Raw genomic sequence first — 25,345 nt, 5'->3', positions numbered from 1 at the left:
AAACCGGATTCCACAGCACTCAGGAAATGTAATTGTTTCATTGATCTTTGGATAGTTACTACTTTTATGAAGACAAGAGCTTTTGCGTGAGGCTTTCCAGGAGCTGAATATCGGAATGCTAAATGCTGTTTCGTTCCCACAGGTTCCCAGCAAACAGGATTCCTCAATGCCCTCAAGGACAGTCCCGCCAGATATCCTTTCTTGTGCTTGGTGCCGTGGTAATGTGTTCAGTATTCATGGACTTCTCTCCCCTTTCCTTCTCCTCGCTGGCTTTAGCTTTTCTTCTGGTTAATCTTATTCTTACTCATTCTGTGAGGCATCCAACAAGTCCCATATATATATATATAATATATTTCACATTTTTTATAATATTCACACTCAGGATAATATTCATGTTTGTGACAAAAGTGACCATCCGGACTCTTGGATCTCTGCGTGACTCACGCAGCCTTGTCTCAATTAAAGTGTTCTTTAGCCAGAGACCTCAACAAGAACCCTTCTCCCCTCACCCCAGCATCGAGTAGTATTGGCTGTGCTTGGGTGGCACTGGTAGAAACACAAGCTGCCTCCCCCTAGTACCCCCGTGATGGGTGGGCGGTCCAACAGATCCCTGGTGGATGCCAGGTGGCGTCCCCAGGCCATTTGGGTGAGGTGTCTGGGTGCAGCATGGCATTCCTTCGGGAGTTCAGGTGACCCAGATGTTATTTCTAGACGTTGAACTCCCTTCATGGTCCTGAGGTACAAAGATGGTCAGGCTAAGTGAGGACTGCCAAACAAGATAGAGGGTTCTTAAAAGAAAAATGTTCACCCAATACGTGCTTCAATGGGCTTCTGCTGAATGGTTTACCCGGATTGCTGTGGAATCTACCACAAGGGCCTACTGACCTGGCTCCTTGGGAGACAGCTTATTCCACATGTAACTGGGTAAATTGCACTGAAGCTCCTCATGCGTGCTTTTCACGTATAGTGGAAAATCTGCCACGTGTGCATGCATGTACTTCTTAAAGTAACATGGTCCACATGTCTCAGAACTGGTGAGAATGGCTGGTGAGGGGCAGAGGTAGATAGACAGAGGGTGAAGCACGTGTTGCCACATAAGTATATCCACGCGCAGGGAAGTACGTCCTCCTGGCCTCTCTGCAGCTGTGGGCAGCATGGGACGTTGTTCTGTGGTGTAGTTGCTTCTGTGGTGTAGTTGCTTCTGTGGTGTAGTTGCTTCTGTGGTGTAGTGCAGTCTGCGTGGTGAAGACACAGAGGAGACACAGGAACAGCGAATAAAGGAGACTCGGAGCCAATTCCACTGGTGTGTCCTCTTGGATTAGTGACATGGGAAGCTGAAGTGAGCCAGGAGCTGGCCAGAAAGCAAAATAGTCATCATAGCCTCATCTGCACTAACAAGAACAAGCCCATTCAAAACCGATGGGGCATTCTTCCCCCACACCCACACCAGACCCACGTGAGCTCAGGGTCTTCTTGCACTTGATTGGCAGCTGCTCCTACCACTCCTCCCCCTCCCCCCACATGCACATGCACACCACCAGTCCTTTTTACTCTCAGCATTTCTCAGATTGGGTCTCACCCTTTTGTTAGGAAAACAATCCTCTTTCTGCTTCCTGAGTAGCTGAGATTACAGGCATGTACTACCATGCCCAGTCTGCTTTAACATATTCCAAGGTCTGCCTTCTTTCCAAAGGAGAGGCTAGTCTGAGTTTTTCAGGGAATCAGTGGCGTAGATGCCGGCCATCAGTGGATGATGGATATCTATGACGTGACACACTCAGTCTGGTGCTCTGTAAGGCTGCAAGTTCTTAGCAGTGGAGGAGGCAGCATCAAGGCTGGACCGCCTACGCTCAGGACGGAGCCTAATTGAACCTCACAGGTGACCTCTTTGGAGAACTCTGAGGTGAGACGACAGCTTTGTTTTTAAGTGGACTGGAAGCATGGCTCAGGTGGCAGAGTGCCAGGTGAGCAAGCAAGCTGGGTGATGGAGGCAGAGTTTGAGCCCAACTTCAGGCAAAAGAACACAAGGCTAGAGAGACATACAGACAGACAGATGGATAGATAATAGGTAGATAGATGGATAGACAGACAGATGATAGAAAGATACACAGATAGACAAGTAGATAGATAATAGATAATAGATAGATGGATTCATAACTAGATAGACAGAGCCGACAAGAGCAATGCCTTTGACAAAGTAGAAATGAGAATGATTAGAAACAAAAATTGCAAGATAGTTTATCAGAGATGCCTCGGTGAGTTCTAGCTACAATGTATTTACAAAAGGATCTCAGAGATCCCACACCGGAGCCTCCACACCAGCCTCCACACCAGCCTCCACACCAGCCTCCACACCAGCCTCACCGCCAGGGTCCTCTGGCGTTGCTCCTGTAAGATGGAAGGAGGGAGGGCTGCAGTCTCGAATGCCCGCGGAGTCGCGTGGTGACGCCTCCTTGAGTCGCAGAGCTGGAAACCTGCACGCGTGCAGCGAGAATCACAGGCTGGCATCCTTGAGGGGAGTCCCCCGAGAGGAGAACCCCAGCCATCCTCAATCATGTCAACGTCACATGGCATTCATGTCCCATTGCAGAGGATTACAGTCATTTTTAATCATGACTTATTGTTCCGTTCTCCCAAAATGAAAGGGATTTTCTGTGATTGGTAAATCAGATGGTAATTGATTCTGCATTCATGGAGGCTCCAGCAAAAGCCTCTTTGTCCCCAGTTTGCAGTCACTGCTGTGATTGCCCCTCCGACAGGCACTCATGGCCCAATACACACTGTCTGATTTCATGGCATCTAGAAAAAGGCTCAGAATTGGCCCCAGGGCCCACAGAAAAGAGGACAATAGTCCCCACCTTGGGAAAACAATGAAGACCCCACAGGCGTTCACTGGCCTGACCATCCTGAGGGCTGTTAATACTCACAAGGACCCCAGAAAACAGGGGGACTGAGAACACATGTGCTGAGACAGAAAATGCCATCCCCAGAGGATACCCCGCTGTGTCACCAGGCTCACCCAGCTCCGGCCCTGCTGTACTCGGAATGGCACACTTTCTCCGTGTCCCTAACCAGTTGTGAAGAATGATCATCAGATGAGATCATGTAAGATCGCAATGCAGGGAGGAGCTTGTGTGAGATTTTTGAACCATTCAGATAATATGAGAACATGTCATACAGATTTTCTAATAGAAATGCGGTGGTGAAAACAGATGTGTTATCCATGGTCTCCACCCCCCTCCCTGATGGGAATCCTTGTCCATATCATTCTTCAGAAGATCTTCGTGGTCCTGGGATGCATGTGTGTACATTCACACGCATTCCTCTGCACCATTAAGTGTGGCTGTCCCTAAAAATTAGAATCCTACTCTCTGCATTGTTCTGCAGATTTTTCTTTTGACATTTCTTAGAGATACTTCCATATCACTGTACAGATCTCTCTCATTCTCTTTTTTTTCACTTCTTAACCACTTTCTAGAATTCCAAGGTATGGATAACCATCCTTGATTCATAGTCTATTGATAGGAAATTTCTTATCTTTTTATTGGTTCAGACAGTGAGGTATTAAATTTTCTTTCATATAACTCTTTGTGAACTAATGCCAGTATCTCTCTGACACTGATAGTTAGGTGTAAAATCTGAGTTGAAAGTTAAGCATATTTGAAATCTTGATAGACTGACTAATTGGTCCTGAAAAGAGATCATACCGATTTCTTCTCTCCAGCCATACCATATGCTGGGTCTTTGCCTGTCCTTTCTGCCAATTTGACAGGCAGAAAATGTCTCATTGTATTAATTTCTACATTGTGGATAAAAAAAATCACATCTCGAATTTCATGATCATTGGATTTTTTAAAGCCACAATGTGCAGTTCACAGCGTGTGTCCCCTTTTAGTTGGTTATTCCTCATCTATGGACCAGACAAACTAATCCAACCTGAAACACAATGGTGATGTCTCACAGCCTGGCCTACATGGCTTCCATCCTTGGGGGGTGAGGAAGACAAGAGGTTTATTTTCTTTGGTCTGTAGTTGATGGTGAGGAGAGTAAGATGTATATTTACACCACCCCATGATGGATGGGCTTCTTCCTGAGAACGTGTATCTTGTAAACAGAGTCTCCCCAGACATTTTTCTGGTAGGCAGATGCAGCGTTCGGATGGCCACACGCATGGCGGTGCATCTCAGCTGTTGAAAGACAGGTGTTTTGCCTTTGGTGGGAGCGCCCCATGTGCCATGCGTGACTTCTCCTCTAAGAAGGACGTCACCACTCCAGAGCTGTGGCTGAAGGGCTGGGAGGGGTCCCCTGAGGGGCGGCTTTCTCACACCGGTGCGGCTGTGGTTCTGAAGTGCTGGCCTCTGCTCCTCAACCTTGTCAGCCAAGAACAGACAGTCCCCTTGGACACCGTCCTGCTGGAGCGAGCCACGTGTGCGTCATTGTCTGCCTCACAAGCTAGGGTGTCTGCCGGCGGGATGGTCAGTATTGAGTCCTTTCATCCAAGGCCCCAGCTAGGTCAGCTTTAATCATGTGATTCCTTTTGGTACCTCTGTCCTTGACCCCTTGAGGCAGGGGAGAGGGTGAGTTTGGGGGGGAAACAGTGAGGGGGGCTCTCACTATAAAGAAGTAAGTAAGCCAGGCGCCAGTGGCTCACGCCTGCCTTCCTACCTACTCAGGAGGCCAAGATCTGAGGATTGCGGTTCAAAGACAGCCTGGGCAGGAAAGTCTGTGAGATTCTTGCCTATGAAATTACTGGCTAAACTACACAGAAATAGCCAGAAGTGGTGCTGTGGTAGAGTGCTAGCCTTGAGTACAAAGAGGCTCAGGGACAGCAGCACGCAGGCCCTGAGTTCAAGACTCAGATAAGAAATAAAGAAAGAGGAAGTGGCGCTGTAGCTCAAGTGGTAGAGCGCTCGCCTTGAGCTGAAGAGCTGAAGGACAGTGCTCAGGCCCAGAGTTCAAGCCCCACAACCGACAAAAAAAAAAAAAAAGAAAGAAAGAAAGAAGGAAGGAAGGAAGGAAGGAAGGAAGGAAAAGAAAGTGTCCAAACACCTGTGGCTCCTGCCTGTAATCCCTGCTACTGACGAGGCTGTGATTTAAGCATCATGGTTTGAAGCCAGCCGAAACAGGGAAACCTGAGAGACTCTCATCTCCAATTAACCAACAAACAGCTGGAAGTGGAAGTTTGCCTCAAATGGGTAGAATGCCATCCTTGAGCAAAAAAGCTAAGCAATAGTGTGAGGCCCTGAGTTCAAGCACTAGTACCTGCACACACACTCACACTCACACACACACACACACACACTGATAAAGACAATGGTGCTTAGGGAAGGCCATGAGCCACTGATGGAGCCCGGCACGGCCTGTGCACGGAGGGGGCTGGGAGAACCTGACATGGTCCTCATGCTGAAGGACGTCCCCACACACACATGGAATGGGAAGGACTCGAGGCTAGACCAGCGAGGGGGAGGGCTCCCCGTCATCACAGCTCCCAGCGGCAGGGGTGTCCGCGTCTCCTTGACTCCGCCACTGTGCTGGAGGCCGTGGTGTGCTTCTTCTCCGTCTGGTCCATCATCGGCCTCTCGGGATTCCATACGTACCTGATCAGCTCCAATCAGACAACCAATGAAGATGTAAGTTCCCGACCATGGGGCACAGGGGGGACAGGGAGAGGGGGAAGGTGCAGGGAGGGGTTGGGGGCCCGCCTCCCACCCACACACACACACCCCCAGCTGGGAGCCCTGGGAACAGTGAGCATGCTGTGGAGCATCGCTGTGTGTCGCATGTGTCTGCCGTGCTGGGCATTTCCGCATTCTCCTCTTCTTCTCTGGTTGTGTCAGTCAAATGCTAAGACTGGCCAGGGGACCCCAGTCAGGCCAGGAGAAGCTCTTCCCGTTATTGCTAAATAACTGTGGAAGCTGCTTGCAGCATTTCGTCTCACGAAGAGAGTTCATGGCGGTGTGACCTCCCGGAATGATTGATGACGCATCTGCCTTTCATACTTCAAGTCTCTTTTTAGTTTAGGACAGTAATTGCCCTGACCCAAAGTTTAACTTTATATCCAGGACCATCTGCCTGTATTTAATTCCGGTACAGGAGAGGAACAAAACATGTGTCAGTAAGCATGGTCCTAGTTGCTGCATATGCAGAAACTGTCCTGCGTACACAGAAACTGCTGTGTGCGCAGAAACTGAATGTCTCAGAACACGTCAGATTACCTTAAACAAAGCTGTGAGGGAAAATTCCGTGGTATCTCAGCATGGTCATGCATGCCTGTAATTCCGCTATTTGGTAGGCAGAGACAGGAAGATGGTGAGCTCAAGGCCAGGCCAGATCCCACGAGGTTAGCCAGACCTCATGCTATCATATTACATTATATTATGTTACAGAGGGGGTGACTTGAGTATCTAGAGTGTTTACCTAGCAAGTGTGAGGCCTCTGGCTTCATTACCCACTACTGAAAACGAAATCAGAAAAGGAATTAGTGGTGATAAAATACACAGAGTAGGAGAGTTCATTTGATTTGTAACTGTGCATAGTAGAACCTGCACGCCAGACTATTTTATGAAGACCATGGGCTGGATTCTGTTTCTAGTGTGGCAATTGGGAGCCACGCCCACTTTCCAGCCACCATTCATTTAATTGGTTTGGGTGGGAGATGTGTGAAAACATGACCACCGCCACTGGCGTACATTGGAGGACCTGTTGGTACCATGCAGTACAAATAGATTAGCAGCCCCAAGCAGCAGCATCTACTGTTTGAGGATGACTCTAAGTTTGAGGGGAATGCTTATTTTCTTCTAGAAAAGTACCCCCCTTTCTCCTGGCGAGGAAATGAGCGAAGATTATTTGCATTCCCCGTAGGCTTCTCTGGGCATAGTTTGCCGAAAGGTGGTGGCAGGCGGTAGCATTGGTCTGGAGGACATTGTGTGATGCTGGCGTACCTTTTCTTTCAGATCAAAGGATCTTGGTCAAACAAAAGAGGTAAAGAAAATTACAATCCCTACAGCTACGGAAATATCTTTACAAATTGCTGCGTTGCCTTGTGTGGACCCATCTCTCCAAGGTAAGACCCGGAAAGCAGCCTGCTCCTGACAGATCTGGAAAAGTCTCCTCGGTGTTAGCACAGGTCCTCCACGCCGGGCGCCCCCTGGTGGCATAGCCTTCCCCCCTCCAACCCCACCCCTCACAGCCCAAAGATGCAGCCCCTGAAGTAGCGATCTGCCTCTGGTGGTGTTGATCCCTCTGCACATGGTTTGTGGTCTTAAACTAAATTTGTGTCAGGCTTAAGAACAATTCCCTAGAGCTTGGAATGAGGAAACGCCGTTAATTATTGAGTGAGTTCCAGCATCAGTGATGAGCCGGGAGCTAGGGTCAGCATGGTAAAGCAGCCAGGGCAGGGAACCTAGGAAAGCAATTTAAAACCTGTGGGCTCTGGTGCTGAAGGCTGAGTGGCCCAGGATAGAAAGCTTGAAGGCCGCGGGGGCAGGGAGGGGTAGCCAGGAGGGCTGGACATTGTGGAGGTGACAATGATGGTAACCATGGCAGTAGCTGACGTTTATTCAACTTGTGTTCACCCTCCTCTGTGCGTTTTAGAGGCGCTTACTTTGTTGTGTTTCTGTCAGTTCTAGAGCTTGAACTCTGGGCCTCTCCCTCTCAGCCTTTTTTCTCAAGGCTTGAGGAGCTCTACCATTTGAGTCACACCTCCACCTCTGCTTTGTATTTGTAGATCTCGTCACAATCCAAAAGACTTTTTGTCACAGTTGTGCACTTCTGGGGAAGCCCCTCCTCCTTGGAACTGCTCGAACTGCTTGCAGGGAGGCGGCTGAGGGCCAGCTGGGGGGGCACAGGCCCTGAATCACAGCGACTCAGGAGGCAGAGACAGAGAATCACCTCCCAAAGCCAGCCTGGGGCAAAAAAGAAAAATGAAAAAGAACTAAAGCAAAAAGGGCTAGAGGCATGTCCCACGGGAGCAGACCTGTCTGGCAAACACAAGCTCAAATTCCAGTACCCCCAAAACGATCAATGAACTGCGGTCCACTGAAATAGTAAGGTAGCAGCTGTGACTGGGGTCCACCGAAGCCGCCCCGGCCCTTCCCGCTGTGTCGAGTGAACGCAGGAAGGCAGAGGGAACACGCGCGGGTTAAAGTGAGGGGCTGCTTGGCGGTTTCCGAGGGGTCAAGACTGGCCACGCGGAACCAGCTCCAGTGTGTGGCCGCCTGGCCTCCAGGGCCTTTTCACACATTCTAGAACATGCCGTGGGGGAGGCGCACGATCGGTTCCCGGCCCTCCCTCCCTCCCTGCCCCGGGAAGCTGTGAGGGTGGAGATGTTTGCCTCCTCTCTGCTCTTCCTTCCTGCCCTCTTCTCATGTCTCCTCCCTCACCGGCCTCACGCCGATCCTGTGCCCTCCCGCTGGAGCCCAGCCTCCCCGGGCACGGCTGCCAGTGCTGGGCGGCCTCCCTTCCCCAGCTTCGTTGCCTCGCGTGGGTGATACATGGCGGCGTGATGCGCTCATGAGCGGAGCGTGTGTCTCTGTGTCCCACCGAGAGCCCCAGGCCACCTGTGCGGTGTCACCAGAGGGCCGGGGCGGCTCCCAGGGGCCCCGCGCAGGCGCGGAGGGAGGAATGGCAACCGGGGAAGTCACGTCGAGTAGTCTGTCGGGCCGGATGTGGAGTGCTCGCCGAGGGCCATCCATGGGCAAGCCGTGCACAGCACAGTCCCCTCGGACCCTCTGCGCTGGGGGGTGATCGGTAGGGATTTGGGGGAGGCACTGGGGGCGGCAGGGACTTACAGATGGGAGACAGCATTGCCAGGGCCACGAAGGGGGGCCCTGGTCGGGGGGGGGGGCAGAGGCATGGCACGGGGGGGGGGGGGGGGTTCAGGGCCATTCGGAGGGCCTGGGAACCCCAGGCGCAGCGGGCGTGGGGCAGAGCCACGGCCCCGGCCCCGGCGGGGCTGCTCCTGCCGCCCGATGCCCGTGCTCGCAGCCGTGGCCCCGCTGTCCGTGCAGACTGCCGGCCTAGTCCTTCCTCGCTCCTCCGTGAGCGCCCCACACATCCGTCCACGTTCATTCTCCCTAACGTAGTAGCGTCATTTCAATGAGGCAGACCGGCCCAGGCTCCCTGGAAGTTAGCGCTTCCCGTCCATCTTCCCACCCGAGGGGAGGGCTGGGGGAAAGGGGGCGCAGGGGCAAGGGGGGCCCTTCCCCAGGTCCTGGCCCGCGGTGGCGGGAGATCCTGGAAAGGCCTGTCTTGGGGCCGGCCCCTCCGTGCAGCTCCCAGGGCTCCCCACCCGCCGCCGGCCCCAGCCGGCCCCTCACCGGCTCCCCCCCCCCCCCCACTGGGGAAGTAGCTCCCGAGATGCCGGCGCAACGTGCCGTCACAGTGCTGGAAACGAGGCTGGCGGCTGTGATGCTCGGGAGCTCTCCGTGCCCCCCGCAGCGGCGGCCGAGTGTGGCCGACACTCCTTGGTCCTCCAGGGTCGTTTGGAGCCGCCTCGCCCCAGCCTCTGCCTCTGTGTCACGTGGGAGACCACATGACTCCACGTCAGCCTCGTAAGGCCCACCCTCCCCGTCACTCAACCCCATCTCTCAAGTGCCGGGTGGGGCTGCAAGCGGGTATTTTCCCACCATTCCAGCCAGGATGGGCCTCTCCGGGCCCGTGGCAGGTGGACAGGGGAGCGGGGAGGGAATGTGACTTAGAACAGACAAAGCACGGAGCGCACAGGGGAGCGAGACCCGGCCGAGGTCCCCGCGCTGCAACCCGCGAGGTGTTCAGACCACGTTTGCCCTGAGACCCTAAGAGGCGTGCGAGCATAAAACTGAGCTTGAGGCCGGACAGGAGAGCGGGAGACAGACCGTGGCCGGCCGAGGTGACAAACCTTGTGGCACACATTGAGACTGAGGAAGGGGACCGCGGCGCGGCGGGTCCGTGAAGGGGGGGGGCATCCTAGAAAGAAGGGACCCAGACGTGGACGTCTTGATGCCCACTGCAGTGTCTGTAGGTTTTTCTTCATGCTCTCCCTCCTGTGTTTTCTTCTCGCTGCAGCCTCATTGACAGACGAGGGTACATCCAGCCTGACACTCCGCAGCCCGCCGCGCCCTCCAATGGGATCACCATGTACGGAGCCACGCAGTCACAGAGTGACATGGTAGGGACCGCCAGCCAGCACACGCTTCTCTTCTACTCACACAGGCTCCAACCCCGAGGCCGGCCACATGCTCACTTGGGAATGGTCAAAGGGCAAATTAGGACAGTATTCAACAAGGGATCCGAGGCCGAGTCTGGCTAGCTCGCTGTTTCTTTGGTGTAGAACTAGACTGCATCTGAGCAGCAGCAAAACGTTGCGTCTCATTTCACCTCAGCAGCATCTCACAGTCACCCCATTTTATACAAGATGAAGTGGGGGATTTTTTTAATTTAAAATGCTAAATGACTTGCTCAGATCATGCGGAGGCTGAGTCCAGGCCTGTGTGCTCTCTGCCATGGGCCCTCGCTGGGTGTCAGCGACCTCTCCACACCTGGCCCTCCCATCTGGGGGCTGAGGAGACAGTGCCCCTCAGCCTCGCTGCTCAGCAGAATTGCAACTCTCACACCCCAGTCCTGCTAGCTCAGAACCCCAGGGCAGGGCCCACGCTCTGGGATTAATAGGGTTCCGTGGATGAGTTTAATAGATGATCAGCAAGGAAAAACCATAGCCATAGCCTTCAAACTCTCCAAAAGTTGGAGTTGAGAACAGTTTTGGAGCCACTTTTTGCTCTGGTTCAGACAAAGTGTCTTTTATCAGCTGGCTTACAAGTCAGAGTGACTCAGCTGAGACTCAGCTCACACATGGTCTATTCAGAAGAAAAGAAGAGAGGGAGAATTTCAACAACAGGTGCTTGATTAAGGTAAGGCAGGGGTAGGAGGTGATGGCTTAAAAAAAAAAAGACAGGATCCCGTAGGTTTCAGACAAAGCTTCCTGGAAGAGATGATGATGTTTGCACTAAACATAAAGATGACAATAAATCAGGCACCGAGGGTGAGAGAGGGAGGCATCTTTCATCACTATAACAAAAAGTCTGAAATGATTCACTTAGGAAAGCTGTCTTTTGCTGGGCACCAGTGGCTCACACTTGTGAACCTAGCTACTCAGGAGGCTGAGATCAGAGGATTGTGGGTCAGGGTCGACCAGGGCAGCAAAGTGTAAGAGACTCATCTCCAATTAACCACCAAAAAAACCAGAAGTGGCACTGTGGCTCAAAGTGATGAGCCAAAGAGCTCAGAGACAGTGCCTAGACCCCAAGTTCAAGCCCCATGACTGACAAAGAAAATGAAAATGTTTCTAGGGCACAGTTTAGAAGTTCAAGTCCATGCTCTGTAGACACATTGCTTTTAGGCCTCTGGTGGAAGAGCCAGGTAGAAACGGAGAGAACACCGCAGAGCGAACTGCTCATCTGATGACCAGGAAGCAAAAGAGGGGAAGAATCAGAGCACGGGGTCTCATAGTCCTGTTTGAGGGCATGCCCCCAATGATCTAAATGCCACCTGTAGGCCTCTTCTAGAAACTCCACCATCTCCCAATAGCACCACCAGAATGAGCAAGGCATTCTCCATCAAAATTATAACGGGAGGGACATCCAAGCACAGCAAATGTAAAATCACAGCCAGTGTGGCACGAGGCTGCCAGGTGCATGCTGGGAAAGGTGAAGAGGAGAGCGTGGATAGGGGAACGGGAACTCAGGGCAGCTAAGCCAGGAAAGATGCACACAGAGGACCGTGGTGCCTTGTAAACCGGCATGGGCTTTGTCCTGTAACATGTCAGGGAGCCTGGCAGAGCATCCGGTCGGCAAATATGACCTTCAGATTGTCATTTAGAGTGGATGGGGCTGGCAGTAGGCTAGGGTGGTCTGTGCTAGAACTGAGGGCAGACAGAGGAGTTCCTCACACAGGGACTAAGGGGCAGGCCAGGACGGCAGAAACAGACTCAAAAAGGACACAGCACAAACCAGGGTTTGAGACTTGAGGCCGTGGGAAGGTCTGGGAAAGGGAGCCAGGGGCGTCTCCCCCCACACACACACCCCAACCTCGTGCTGAGTGAGATGGCTGTTCCTTGCACCAGTGACCATTCAGTGGGTGGGGCTGACTTCGGCATGTGGAATTCTCTGCTTGTGTTCTGGGGGCTGGGGGAATGTGGCAAGCAGGGGGGTGGGAGGCTCAAGGAAGGGCTGTTGACCCATGTTCATGAAGAAATGGAGTGCTGGATAGTGTGTGGAATAATGAAGATGACGTCACTCCATTTGTCAGGTGGCTAGGATTAGTCACTCATCTTCCTAATGTTCCCTGCACCCACCGCTGCCGACTGTATGCACCCCACTACGTCACTCAGGTTTCCTCGTCTGATTGGCTACTAGTGAGGACAGCAGAAGAGGGTGATCCTGAGAACTCAGTGAAGGAGAAGCCGCAGGGCAGAGGACGGTAGATGACAGAGAACTGGGGCTGATGCTTTGGGATGTGACAATCAGACAGGTTACCTAATTCCAGAACTGGAAAGTTAGGAAGCCAGTGACATCGCCACTCTGGACTGTGGGGAGAAATGACTTAGAGCCTGTCATCTGTTTCATCTTCCCCCCACCAGTTTATAACACAGGACTAGCACAGAGTAGGTGCTTATTAAACCTTCGATGGAACATATGTGAAAATCCCCCTTCTAGGGGCTCCCTCGTAGGAGGTTCTTAGCAAATGTTAGGGTACAGTTGTCTTCTTCCTCATTCCTTCCATCCTCTGATTTGCCACATCTGTAAACAGTAGGCCTTAGCCACCCTACATACAGAACACAGAAGGAAAGGAGTTTCTTTGGTCTAGTGATAGCACAACATGGCCCATGAAAGAATGATCTAGACAGGACCAAACTAACCTGTGGCCAAGAGAGGTCATGGTCATTTTATCCATGAGACTGCAGGTGAGTGCTCTGTCCTTTGCAGGAACTGCAAAGAAACTGAAGGTCCAGGCAAATGCCTACGTTCGAAAACATGAAATCAGAGTTAATAAATGTTGAATGTCTGTGAGCCACATGAATATGTCAACCTCATTAACTGTTAAAACTTAACATTCATGAAAGTATAATTACATTTTAGAAATGATTTGTAGCTTGGGTTTCTCTTAACTCCCTAAGAATTCCTGAGCACACATGTGATTACACAGAAGTCGTGATCAACTATAAATTAAGTCGTTTGCTCGCAGATAGACACATGTGAAGGTCTCTTACTGGAGCCCCTTCCCTGGCTGCCTTACCATGCTGCCTGGCTAGGAGAAGCCCAGCGTGGCCTCCTGCTTGTTTCAGGAGAAATCTTCTTGATGACATGACCGTGCCCTGACTGGCACTGCCCTGGGCACATGCGCTTATCTTCCGGAGAGAATGAGATCAATCCCTCGACCTACAAGGTCAGAGCGGGGACCGCCTGGATTGGGATTCAGATCCCCTCAATGCAAGAGACTCTGACACCCAGAGCTCACGTGGCAGACAGGAGTCCCGGAAAGTTCCACAGGAGAATTTAGTCCCTCCCTCCCCCGCAAGTCCAGACAGGGAATTCCACTGAACCTTGACCTTTCCACGTCATATCCTGTTGGACAGATGAGTTTCCAGCCCATTCCATCTTATCACCATGCCAACATATTACCGCTCTGCAGTTAATGTATAGGCCAGTCAGCACCTAGAATTGGGCCTCGTTATGTTTCCAGCTTTCTTTATGGGTTCCTGTGGTGTGTAAGTACTGGACTAAGAGGACTACAGTCATGTGCAGCAAGGCTGGTCTTAAGCAGAGCCTTCACCCCACTTTCCTCTTTCCGGTTTATTCACACCCACACCAATAATGTTCACCATATTCATACCAAATGCTGCAGCAAGCCTTTACGTTGGTATCTCCCGATGGCCTTAGAGAACCCCCCAGAGGCTGGTGAGCAAATTGCCTCCATTTTTGCAGATTAAGAAAACCCAGGGACCACGAGTACTTAATGGTATTTTGCCTGTAGCTTTTGCATGTTTACCCACAAGTCCCTGCTCTTAACCCTATGCTGTACCACCCCCCCATAATGAAATATTTGCAGAAAATTGACTGTATAGAAAATGTTTTTTCCCACATTCTTTAGTCTCTACAGCCTGTTATCCTCACTCCCTCTCCTGGAGAATCAGCATCTTGGAAATTAGAGATAAAGGACATAAAAGTCTTAGATAAACACCCTAATATTGCAAGGGACTCTTAGCTGGATAGCGGGGGAAAGCTGGCATTGAGTGGACTCGCTGGAGTCTCAACTGTGTCTCAGGTAGGGAGTCACCGGACGCCGGGGGCTCACAGCTGTAACCCTAGCTACTCGCGGGGCTGACATCTGAGGATCACTGTTCAAAGCCAGCCTGGGCAGGAAAGTCCATTAGATTCTCACCTCCAGTTAACCAGCATAAAGCTGGACATGGAGCTGTAGTTCAAATAGTTGAGTGCCAAACTTGAGCCATAAGGCTTAGGGAAAGTACTCTGACCTTAAGTTCAAACCTCAGTATCAGCACACACAAAAGAGTAGCAATAATAACAGTATATTTACTTAGACGAAATTTCACATCCCCCCACAACTTGCTCTTGGAAGGTGTGGAACCTTCCAGAAGTGGGTCCCAATTGGAAGAAGTTAGGTGTGCCCTGGAAGGGGACACTGGGACCCAGTCCCTTTCTCTCTCGGCCTTTGGGCTGTGACATGAGCAGTATCCCCACTGTGTGCGCCCACCGTAACATCCTGAGCCGCCAAAGGTCCCAAGTGCCGGGCCCAGGGATCACAGGCTACAGCTGCCAGACCATGAGCCACATAAACCTTTGCTCCCTCCTAGTCCCTTACCTCCGGTATTTCCTCATAGTCCTGGAAAGCTAACTGATATTCCCCTTAAACCAGTATCTAAACATGACAAACCCAGCAGCTGTACGATGTGTTAAACTAGGACTCCAGAACAGTCCTTGTGTAATCTGGAAAAGTCAAAAGCATTGGGGAAAATTATCTTGAACCAGCTCAAATAGCACTGCTAATAGCTGTTCTCCCAACCGCCGTCTACATTTTGGGAGGACTTGGTGAGAAGTTTCTGGTGTTCTTGCACACTTTAAGCTCTGCCACAGACGCTCCCTCCCTGGCGATCAGCTGCTGTCCTGAGTCTACTCTGCATTTGACCAAACTTGAACCAAGAAAAAAGGCAATGTCAATAGGATTCAATCTACTATTTGAAAAATGTGGGTCTTTAAAGGGTTATTGGGGGAATGAAAATGTGTGCTTCTCCGTTTGCTGTTCATAGTAGATGGACTTCTATCAAAGAATTTAGGTGGTTATTTTCCCCCTTTATGATTATGTAACTGGTGAAATAAAACATGCCTATGGGTTCTTGGTGTTAACTAGAATGTTCCCAAAGCCACAAAATTGTAAGAGAGAGAAATGAGCAGTGGTATTGCCCTCTACCGGTGAAAAGTAAAATAGCCCTCAAATGAAAACCCAAAAAGTCAGGGTAGGAGAGTAAAAAGTATTCAGGGTACCAGAAAAGTGTCAGGTAGAGAAGAGAAAAATGATTTTTTAAAAAATGAGCAAAAATAGGAAAAGTGGAAGAGAAAGTGAAGAGAAGAAAGAATGGAAGAGAGGTAGTGAGAAGAAAGAGAAAATTAAGTTAAAAAATCAGGAAGAGCCGGGCGCTGGTGGCTCACGCCTGTAATCCTAGCTACTCAGGAGGCTGAGATCTGAGGATCGCGGTTCAAAGCCAGCCCGGGCAAGAGAGACCGTGAGACTCCTATCTCCAATAAACCACCAGAAAACCGGAAGTGGCGCTGTAGCTCAAGTGGTAGAGCGCTCGCCTTGAGCTGAAGAGCTGAGGGACAGCGCCCAAGCCCAGAGTTCAAGCCCCATGACTGATCAAAAAAAAAAAAAAAATCAGGAAGAAAAACAAAAAAGAATTAGAAACAAAGAGGGACCGGCATGGAGGTGCATATCTATAACCCCAGCTCCTAGGGAGGCATAAGGAGGAGGATCAAAGTCCAAGGCCAACCTGAGCAAAAACTGAGACCCTGTCTAAAAAAATAACACAGCAGAAAGGCTAGAATTTGTCTCTCAAGGCTACGGCAATAGAGAACTTCCCTTGCAAGCACAAAACCCTGAGTTCAAAACCCAGTACTAAAAATAAGACAAAAAATAGTAACAAAGGCTAAAAGAAAAAGAGGATGCAGAGCACTGGCGGAGCATATTGTAAACCTAACTATTCAGGAGACTAAAGTCTGGAGGATTGCGGTTCCAGACCAGGCCAGGGAGGAAGTTACAACCCCATCTCATTGGAAGAAGCTGGGAATGGTGGCATGTCTACCATCCCAGCCACAACAGGGTTAAAACTCAGGATACTGTATTAAAACTCAGGTTCAATAAGATATCTGATTGCTATTAGCTGAGCAGACATCACCCCCAACAAAATGAAAAAGCAAAGAAACATAGAAATCCAGGAGAGCCCATCTCAAACTAACACAAACAAAAATAAATAAATAGGTTTTGGAGGTGTGGTTCTATGGTAGTATACCAGACTAACAAATGCAAGGTGCTGAGTTCAAACCCCAGTGTCACCAAAAGAGAAAAGGAAGTTGAAGAATATTCATCCCCACAGTCACACAAGAAAGAGCCGCCACTAGGAAGCTCCAGCGACTCCTCATCCTTGGGATTGTGACAGTGCAGAAAAAAATGTGGGGGAACTCTGCCCTAAAAACAATCTATCTTAAACCAGGCGCTGGTGGCTCACACCTGTAACCCTAGCTACTCAGAATGCTGGGATCTGAGGATCGGGGGTTCAAAGCCAGCCAAATGAAGGAAAGTCTGTGAGACTCTTATCTCCAATAAACCACCAGAAAACCAGAAGTGGCGCTGTGGCTCAAGTGATTGAGTGCTAGCCTTGAGCTGAAGAGCTGAGAGACAGCGCCCAGGCCCCGAGTTCAAGCCCCACAGCAAACAACAACAACTATATATATATATATATATATATATGTTTATATATGTGTGTATACATATATATATATATATGTTTATATATGTGTGTATACATATATATATATATATATATATTCTTGATTATTTGATTCCTGTGGGGGTCTTTTTCTAAAAAGATATTCAAAATAAACCAAGTTTGTGGGAAGAGCATTGCACGGCGGGGCTTGTCCTCTGATGAGATCCTGTAGTGTCCCACTCCTGCCACTGAGCCCATAGCTTTCTATAAACCCCCTGCAGTGGGAGCGAGCGTGGTCTCTGTGAGAAGTCCCTGTGAATGTGGCACATGATCTTTGAAGTCATAGCCTGGGGCCTGGTTTAGACTCTCAGGTCCCTGGGCCCTGTGCTCACTGGAAGCACAGGACTGGGAGGCAGGGCAGAGAAACGCCTGCAATGGAACTTGGAGAGACAGTCATCGTTTATGATGACAGCCCACAAATCTCTGCAGTCAGTGCTTGAGGTCTGATTACGCTGTTGGGAAGGATTTTGGAGTGACTGGTAAGTAGACTTTAAGGGTGGGGGGGGCAGTACCCAGGTACTGGGCTTTTTTTGTTCAAGGCTGGAGTCTCTACCACTTGAGCCACACCTCCACTTATGGCTTTGTGCTTGTTAATAGGAGATAAGAGTCTCTCATGGACTTTTCTGGCCAGGCTGGCTTTGAACTGCGATGCTTAGAAGTCAGTGTCCTGAGTAGCTAGGAGCTACCAACACCTTGACTTTTTTAATTTAGTAATTGACTGAAACAAAACTTTGCTCTCAGTCCTGTTTCTTTTTTTTTTTTTTTATTGCTATCCTCAAGCGCTATGATAAACTACAGAGCGTTTCCACAGCTTCCAGCCCGTGAGGCCGGCGCTGGCTTTGTCCAGTTGGAAGCGAGCTGTCAGCCTAGTGTTTAAGCCCCAGTGATTGAGTGTGGCTGCAAAGCCGGGTCTGATGTGACCTGCATCATACTATGGGGGCTTCTGTGAGAAAATGAACACCGAACACAGGAACGAGGCCCGCCTGGCAAGGGGACCTGGAGCAGCAGCTTTCCTAGCCACTCCTCCGGGCCTGTGGTTTAAGCGGACAAGGTAGCATTTGTCACTAACTGTCCCCGAAGGCATTGGGAATTCCACACTGACCTCACCAGTGACCATTCCTGCCATGGCAGCCATCTTATCCTAGAGGGCTCTGCTGGGTGCCCGCGGACACTGATGGAAAGAAGGCGTAGGCAGGAAACAAGTGATCAAGAAGACAAGAATGGCCAGGTATGGTGTCACATGCCTGTAATATCAGCACTCTGGATGGCAAATTTGAAGCAGCCTTGGCAGCTTAGCTAAATGTTGTTTTAAAACAAAAAGAAAAATAGTAGAACATGGAGGAAATGGAGAGAGAAACAGGAAGGGAGAGAGAAAAAACAGGACAAAGAGATGGCACTGGGAGTGGGCTTGGCTCCTTCACAGCTGCACTGTCACAGCTGGGCTGTCACAGCTGGCTGTCACAGCTGGCTATCACAGCTGGGCTGTCACAGCTGGGCTGTCACAGCTGGGCTATCACAGCTGGCTATCACAGCTGGCTGTCACAGCTGGGCTATCACAGCTGGCTATCACAGCTGGCTGTCACAGCTGGGCTATCACAGCTGGCTATCACAGCTGGCTATCACAGCTGGCTATCACAGCTGGGCTGTCACAGCTGGCTATCACAGCTGGGCTGTCACAGCTGGCTATCACAGCTGGGCTATCACAGCTGGGCTGTCACAGCTGGGCTATCACAGCTGGCTATCGCAGCTGGCTATCGCAGCTGGCTGTCACAGCTGGCTGTCACAGCTGGGCTGTCACAGCTGGGCTATCACAGCTGGGCTGTCACAGCTGGCTATCACAACTGGGCTATCACAGCTGGCTGTCACAGCTGGCTATCACAGCTGGCTGTCACAGCTGGCTATCACAGCTGGCTATCACAGCTGGCTGTCACAGCTGGGCTGTCACAGCTGGGCTGTCAGAGCTGGCTATCACAGCTGGCTATCACAGCTGGGCTGTCACAGCTGGCTATCACAGCTGGCTATCACAGCTGGGCTGTCACAGCTGGCTGTCACAGCTGGCTATCACAGCTGGCTATCACAGCTGGCTATCACAGCTGGGCTGTCACAGCTGGGCTGTCACAGCTGGGCTGTCACAGCTGGCTATCACAGCTGGGCTGTCACAGCTGGGCTGTCACAGCTGGCTATCACAGCTGGGCTGTCACAGCTGGCTATCACAGCTGGCTATCACAGCTGGGCTGTCAGAGCTGGCTATCACAGCTGGGCTGTCACAGCTGGGCTGTCACAGCTGGCTGTCACAGCTGGGCTGTCACAGCTGGCTGTCACAGCTGGGCTGTCACAGCTGGCTGTCACAGCTGGGCTATCCCTTCTGGCTGAACCTCTAGTGCACATCATGTGACTCTGAAGAGCTGATCCTGAAACTAGAATTTGTCAATTACTTCTCAATACAAAGGGTTCCCTTGGATCACAGAGACAGCAAATCCCATTTGCAATTTCCCGATGCCATGGAGCTGGATGGTTGCGTGGACTGAGACTAGGGACTGAGTGGGAACTCAGGAAGGATGGGTTGGCAGCTGTCTGCCCCGCCCTGTGCCCTGGCCGTGTCCACAGTGTGGCAGCTAGGCCTTCTCTACCAGTGTGAAAATAAGAAGGGTCTAGCCCTGGCCTGTCCCAAAGCTGCACAGCTCCTCTGGGCCAGCCCTGCCCAGTCAGCTCCGAGCCTGTGTGCTAAGTGGGCTGGCATGGCGGGAGCAGCAATCTGGCACAGCCCAGGGTCTGCAGCCTGCTGCCAAGGAGCCATGCCTGAGGCGGGGGAGGGGGGAATGGTCCTGGGCTTGAACTCTGGGCCTAAGTGCTGTCCCTGAGCTTTTTAATTCAAGGCTAGCACTGTACCATTGGAGCCACGGCTCTACTTCCAGCTGTTTGGTGGTGAATTGGCGATAAGAGTCTCACAGGCTTTCCTGCCCAGGCTGGCTTTGAACCGCAATCCTGAGTAGTTAGGATTACAGGCGTGGGCCACCGCCACTGGCTCAAGTGTATTTCAGTGGTTCTTTTATCCCCTCTGAATGGCACTGCCCACGCTTTCCTCCCACCCGCACCTCAGCCCCTCCCCAGCTCTCTGGCTGGGGATTGATTGGTTTGATTGAGGAGAGTGAGGATGGCCTTGGAGCTCGTGCTAGCACCAGGACCTTTTAGCTGCTTTTCTTGTTATTGCTGTAAGTAGTTGACTCGTAAGTAAGCACGTCCATTGATGAGTACACGCAGCCTGATCAGCGCCGCCCCTCCTCCCCCGGCTCTGTCCCTCCTCTCCAGCTCTGTCCCTCCTCCTCCAGCTCCCCTGGCTCTGTCCCTCCTCCCCCGGCTCTGTCCCTCCTCTCCAGCTCTGTCCCTCCTCCTCCAGCTCCCCTGGCTCTGTCCCTCCTCCCCCGGCTCTGTCCCTCCTCTCCAGCTCTGTCCCTCCTCCTCCAGCTCCCCTGGCTCTGTCCCTCCTCCCCCGGCTCTGTCCCTCCTCCTCCAGCTCCCCCAGCTCTGTCCCTCCTCCTCCAGCTCCCCCGGCTCTGTCCCTCCTCCTCCAGCTCTGTCCCTCCTCCCCCGGCTCTGTCCCTCCTCCCCCTGGCTCTGCCCATCCCTTGCCATCTTCGCTATTCTCATCCAGGCTTTGGGGCAGGGAGGAATGGCTTGTGCTGTGACGTTAGGAAAGAGAGCCAGGAAGGGTGCACAAACTACCGTCATTGTCATAAATCCCTGAAATGTTGCACAGCCAGGTGAAGCGCCCTCTACTCCTGGACCGGGTCTGTGGCTTGCAAGTCAGCCGTTGGGTTGAAGGCAGTGAGCGATACATGTGGGTATATCTGGGTGGGAAGAGTTGGGGAACTCAGCCATGGGGCTCTGAGTACAGTCCCATGAAGAACCTATGTGTGCCAGGTGTCCAGTAGGGGTTTGGTTTGCAGCAGAGGAGCGCAGCTTGACAGGCTAGCGTTCTCCCCGGCTTTCCTCGGTGAAGTGTTGGCCTCCACCCCCAGCCCATCTGCCTTTGTAAATGGGATGTGAACTCCTTGGAAGAGCTGAGTTAGGGACTTGCTGGGAGAGTGAACCGTCACATATGGTGCCGGTGCCGGTGCCGTTACTGCTGCTGCCCCTCCCGCCCCTCAGTATGGAAGAATTGTGCAAGGTCAAGTTCATCGGTGGCTAAGTGCCCAGGCACCCCAGGGCACTGTCGGCAGAGCAGCTGGGGATCCCCTGACCTTCAGGCTAGAAATGTTTCTTTGCCACGTGACTTCTGAGCGTTTGGAAGGAAACAAAACATGTCTTCAAATGTTGGCATTCCCACAGCGAAAGCCCAAGGAATGGGTCTTGAAACTGAAGAAAATCTAGCAACGGAATTCTAGACTTTTGTAGAACCCTGGGATCCAACCATTTAGGGCTTTTGTGACCCAGCTTTTTCTTTCTTTCTTTTGTTGTCAAATAGACATAACATAAAATTGACCCTTTTCCCCAATCATGGCGTCAAGTCAAATTCACATTGTTCTGTTCACCTTCCATCCCCAGACCTCCTTCATCTTCCCAGATTGAGGCTCTGCCCCATGGAGCGAGCGAGCAAGGCCTTCCTACACACACACACACACACACACACACACACACACACACACACACACACACACACACACCCTGCCTTGGCTAGCATCATCTGCCTTCTCTCTCAGCACCATGTCCGTGACTCATACGGCATTTGCCCTGTGGCTGCCTTATTTCAAGTGGCAGCATGTCCTCTGGGCTTTCTCCATGCTTCCTAGTTAGGAAGCTAACTAGGACCCAGAAATACCCTGTTGTAGGAAGAGACCACACTGTGGTCTCGTTCAAGTTCATGATCTCATTCCTGAAGTCACCTGTCAACAGATGCAAGGCTTTCCCCCCCCTCCACCCCCCCTCCCCTGCTTTCTGTGAGTGCAGTTGCCATGAACATGGGTGTACTTTCACCACATGAACACGGGTGTACTTTCTCCACATGGCAGAAGTCATTCTCAGCATCCAAGAACTAGCTGCCTCACACGGCTGTGGGGTGGTGAATACCTGTGTCCCTGCCCCTGGGATCATTTTGTATTGACGTATTTTATTACCTTTATGTAGTTGTACATGTCAGGTTATGAGTATAATGCATCCCCAGCCCGTCTCCCCTTCTGCCATTCTCCTCCCTCCCTCCCAACCCCACCCATCTGGGATTGGTTTTCTTTGTTTTACTTATTTATTTATTTGGTCAGTCGAGGGCCTGAACTCAGCCTGGGTGCTGTCCCTCAGCTCCTCAGCTCAAGGCTAGCGCTCTACCACTTGAGCCACAGCGCCACTTCCAGCTTTTTCTGCTTATGTGGTACTGAGGGATCGAACCTAGGGCCCCATGCATGCAAGGCAAGCGCTCTACCACTGAGCCACCTTCTGGGATTGTTTTTAAATCGCATCCTTTCAGGTGAGGCCCAAGGTCACAAGCAGGACTGCCTGGCATGACTTCCGGGACTAAACAGGCTCTGGGTTTGTGTCACGGGAGCACCTGACCCCGTGCCAGGCGCTGGGGTCAATCATCATGTGGGGGAGGAGGGAGAGGCTGCTGCAGGTGAGCCCCTCACTGCCTACTAATGGTTTCTCTCTTCTCACGCCTGCCCTTCCGCCTCGTCCTCCTGGCCCTTCCCCGTTGCCTCTCTGCCTCCTCCTGGCTGACTCCTGCCGCTCTCCAGTGCGACCAAGACCAGTGCATTCAGAGCACCAAATTCGTTTTGCAGGCCGCAGCCACACCCCTGCTGCAGAGCGAGCCCAGCCTGACCAGCGAGGAGCTGCACCTGCCGGGGAAGCCGGGGCTGGGCACACCGTGCACCAGCCTGACCCTGGGCCAGCCCACCCCGCCCTCCTCCATGCCCAACCTGGCCACCCAGACCACGCTGTCAGACATTCTGCCGCTGAAGGACGAGCACGGGGGCCACCAGTTCCTGACCCCGGACGAGGCGCCCTCGCCGCGGCGGATGCTGGCGGGCGGCAGCCCCCTGGCGCACAGCCGCACCATGCACGTGCTGGGCCTGGCCAGCCAGGACTCGCTGCACGAGGACTCTGTGCGAGGCCTGGTGAAGCTCAGCTCCGTGTGACCCAGGTGGCTGCCCGGGGACCGCAGGGCTCGTCCCTGGGCAGTGGGGGGCTCACCCACCCCGGGGAGACAGCAGCCTCGGGGCCTGGGACACAGAGACCGCTTAGAGACCTAATGGCACAAGACAGGTGGGCACCAGAGGCAGCCCGAGTGCTTAGACAAGAAGAAGAGGAAGAGGAGGAAGAGAGAAAGGGCCATTTTCAGGCCTTTGGACTCTGGGGGTGACCTCGGGGAGGGAGGACCCTCAGAAGGAAAGAAGCTGCCTGTAGGCCACAGCACAGGTGGCAAGCGCAGGGCCGCGAGTTCAAACACCAGGACTGACCATGCTGCCTGGGTGCTGTGCTTCCTGTCTGCTGCTGGTAGACCAGATACCCAGAAGGTTTCCAACGCCAGTGGCCAGACTGATACTGCATCTGCTGTTCCACTACTTGTATTTGAAATAGACATGTCCTTTTGTTTGTAATTGAGAAGAAATCTTAAAAAGGGAGAGAGAGAGAGAGAGAGAAGGGATGTGGATTTGCATGCCACGCTGCAGTCTGTGTTCCGGTGCTGTGGGTATTCCAAAGGAAACGCTGCTTTCTTTCCTAGTTTAATTTTGTGAAACTGTCGAGTGCTGTTGTGTTGGAAGACAGTGCAATAGCCTGGGTTGTGGGGCGATGCGGCCTCGCATCACGCGGTGGGCGGGGCCGCGGTAGACGCTGCTGGGGCTGTCCCGGCCGAGGCCTCAATACTTAGGGGAGGCGCTGTGTCCAGCCACCCTACCGCAGCCCTCCTGTGTGGCGAACTCCCTCCGGACAGCCAATAAAGCGGTGACCTCCATCATGTCGCCTGTGCGTGTGGTGATCCTTTCCTGAGAGCCCAGCCTGGCGCCTGCAGAGAGCTCGGTCTGTTTTTGGTTTTGTTGGGTTCGAGACAACCCAATTTCAAATCTTTGGGTTCTGGGATAGAGAATGGTTGTAGGATGATTTCTTAGATAAAAGATGACTTTCCTGTCCACTTCTCTCAACCCTTTATCTGTGTTCAAGGATCTTGACTGAACTTGTCCTCTACAGATTCCCTCGCAGGGGTGACTGGCAGTCATTGGAGGGAATGGTAGGAGCAGGGTGCTGACAGGCTGTGCGCCCAGTGCCGTGCAGTGCTGCTGTGTCCACACACCTCAGAAGCACCAAACCTCAGAGGTCTTGGTAAAGGTGTCAAAAATAAGGAGGAAATCCAGGCACCAGTGGCTCATGCCTTTAATCCTAGCAACTCAGGAGGCTGAGATCTGAGACTCAAGATTCAGAGCCAGCCCAGGCAGGAAAGTCCTTGAGACTTATCTCTAATTAACTACCAAAAAGCCAAGAGTGGAGCTGTGGTTCAAGTGGTAGAATGCTAGCCTTGAGCACTGAGTTCAAGCCCCAGTAGAGAAGATTGGGAAGGGTTTGGCCCAGATGGTAGATCACCTGCCTAGTAAGTACAAGACCCTGAGTTCAAACCTCCACACCACCATATTCAGCACTGGGGTGGATGATGTTGGGAAGCAGACAGTGATGGAATGAAGGTCAGTGGTGCGGACGCGCCACACGCTCAGGAGAGTCTCTTGGAGGCAGGGGGAAGCCAGCCCGGCGGGGCTGCATTCCAATGCTGCTTCCAAGTCAGGGGTTTTTCTCTTACAACCATCTGAAAGTAACATACCTGGCTCTCACATGCAAGCAGCCCTACATGACTCCCACCAATAGGAAGAGTGGCTCTCTTCTAGAAAGAGTTGCCATTGTATGTGAAAGAAAAGATGAAAAAGCATAATTTCAGGCATTAATTGGGACACAAACCAATCCTGTTGGGGACATCACTCTACTGAAAAGCCCTCTTTTGATACATGGAGCCAGCTTTATTTCTCATGCTGCATGTTGATGTGTGGAGCCAGCTTTATTTCTCATGCTGCATGCAAGTATGAAAACATGGAAAAGGTAAAGTACATGTCACCATTTATTTTTCCACTTTTTTCACCTCCCACTGCTAAAACCTATGTACAATTTAGGCCAGAGCCCTCCTTATGAAAAAAATCCAAGAAGCAGGGATCATTGTAACAATGTAGTTGACCCTCTGTCTCCTCTGGTTCTATATCCATGAAATCAACCAACTGCTGATTGAAAATATTTGAAAACCAATTGTGTGTACACTGAACATGTGTGGACTTTTCTTCACCC

At 51.8% G+C, this 25,345-nt stretch overlaps 1 protein-coding gene across 2 annotated transcripts in view; it reads left to right on the top strand.

Annotated features, from left to right (window-relative positions):
- The window catches only part of Zdhhc14 (zinc finger DHHC-type palmitoyltransferase 14), a 203,189-nt gene extending 179,208 nt beyond the window's left edge, over positions 1-23,981 (top strand). Inside the window, exons 5-9 of one of the 2 annotated variants that reach the window (XM_070010910.1) lie at positions 143-191; positions 5,528-5,630; positions 6,954-7,063; positions 10,045-10,147; positions 22,804-23,981. In XM_070010910.1, the coding sequence (XP_069867011.1) occupies positions 143-191; positions 5,528-5,630; positions 6,954-7,063; positions 10,045-10,147; positions 22,804-23,160 (722 nt within the window). In that variant the 3' untranslated portion in view covers positions 23,161-23,981. Of the gene's footprint in view, positions 1-142; positions 192-5,527; positions 5,631-6,953; positions 7,064-10,044; positions 10,148-22,758 lie in introns of both variants that reach the window. The other variant, XM_070010908.1, reaches the window with a different exon arrangement.
- Positions 23,982-25,345: the final 1,364 nt, after the last annotated feature.

Source organism: Dipodomys merriami, unplaced genomic scaffold (genome assembly GCF_024711535.1).
Source record: "Dipodomys merriami isolate MVZ:Mamm:240054 unplaced genomic scaffold, mDipMer1.0.p SCAF_8, whole genome shotgun sequence".
In the NCBI taxonomy this organism is placed as follows: Eukaryota; Metazoa; Chordata; class Mammalia; order Rodentia; family Heteromyidae; genus Dipodomys; species Dipodomys merriami.
Note: the sequence above shows the minus strand (reverse complement) of the source record. Positions and strands in the feature narration are given on the sequence as shown.